Source organism: Chlorella variabilis, assembly GCF_000147415.1.
Source record: "Chlorella variabilis unplaced genomic scaffold CHLNCscaffold_34, whole genome shotgun sequence".
NCBI classification, from domain to species: domain Eukaryota; kingdom Viridiplantae; phylum Chlorophyta; class Trebouxiophyceae; order Chlorellales; family Chlorellaceae; genus Chlorella; species Chlorella variabilis.
Genome location: NW_005435054.1, coordinates 2,139 through 2,668, shown reverse-complemented (window position 1 = coordinate 2,668; position 530 = coordinate 2,139). Strand labels below are relative to the sequence as shown.

General features: G+C 61.3%; 1 protein-coding gene across 1 annotated transcript in view; it reads right to left on the bottom strand.

Annotated features, from left to right (window-relative positions):
* The window catches only part of CHLNCDRAFT_141398 (hypothetical protein), a gene marked incomplete at both ends in the record, with an annotated part of 578 nt that extends 156 nt beyond the window's left edge, over nt 1–422 (bottom strand). Inside the window, 2 exons of the mRNA XM_005843098.1 lie at nt 16–123; nt 222–422. Coding sequence (XP_005843160.1) covers nt 16–123; nt 222–422 — 309 coding nt within the window. The remainder of the gene's footprint in view (nt 1–15; nt 124–221) is intronic.
* Between the last annotated feature and the right edge of the window lie 108 nt (nt 423–530).

Genomic DNA, 530 nt, shown 5'->3' with positions numbered 1-530 from the left:
ATCGATGTCGTCGACTCGGTGGCCGGCAGCGGTGAGCTGGTCTTGCAGTGCCTTGGCACGGCTGGTGAAGGCGGTGACTGTCTCGTTGGTGGCCATCTTGAGCGAGTTGAGGTCTCGGCGCAGCTGCAGCTTGCGCGCGAAGGTCTTGGCGGCGAAGGTTTCTTGCAGAGTGGTCCAGGCTTGGTTGACGTAGTGCAACGCAGGATGGTGGGCTGGTGTACCGGCTTGACGCACAGGCCGATGTAGGAGAGGGCGAGCTCGTCTGCCTTGCGGTCTTCAGCGTTGGCTGCAGGCTCGGTGTGGATGACCATTTGCCAGCATTTCTTGGTGGTGAGGAAGAACTTCATGTTGGCTGCCCATGCTGGGTAGTTGTTCCAGTCAAGGCGCTCGACTGAGATGCCGGAGGTGCCGTCTGTAGTCATTGTGTCAGCCGCTCGTTGCTGGAGGCTGATAGGTGACGGCTGTTTGCGGCAGCGTATGCCTGGGTTGGCAGCTGGTGTGCCGTTGGTGGCTGCCGCAGGTGTGGCCCG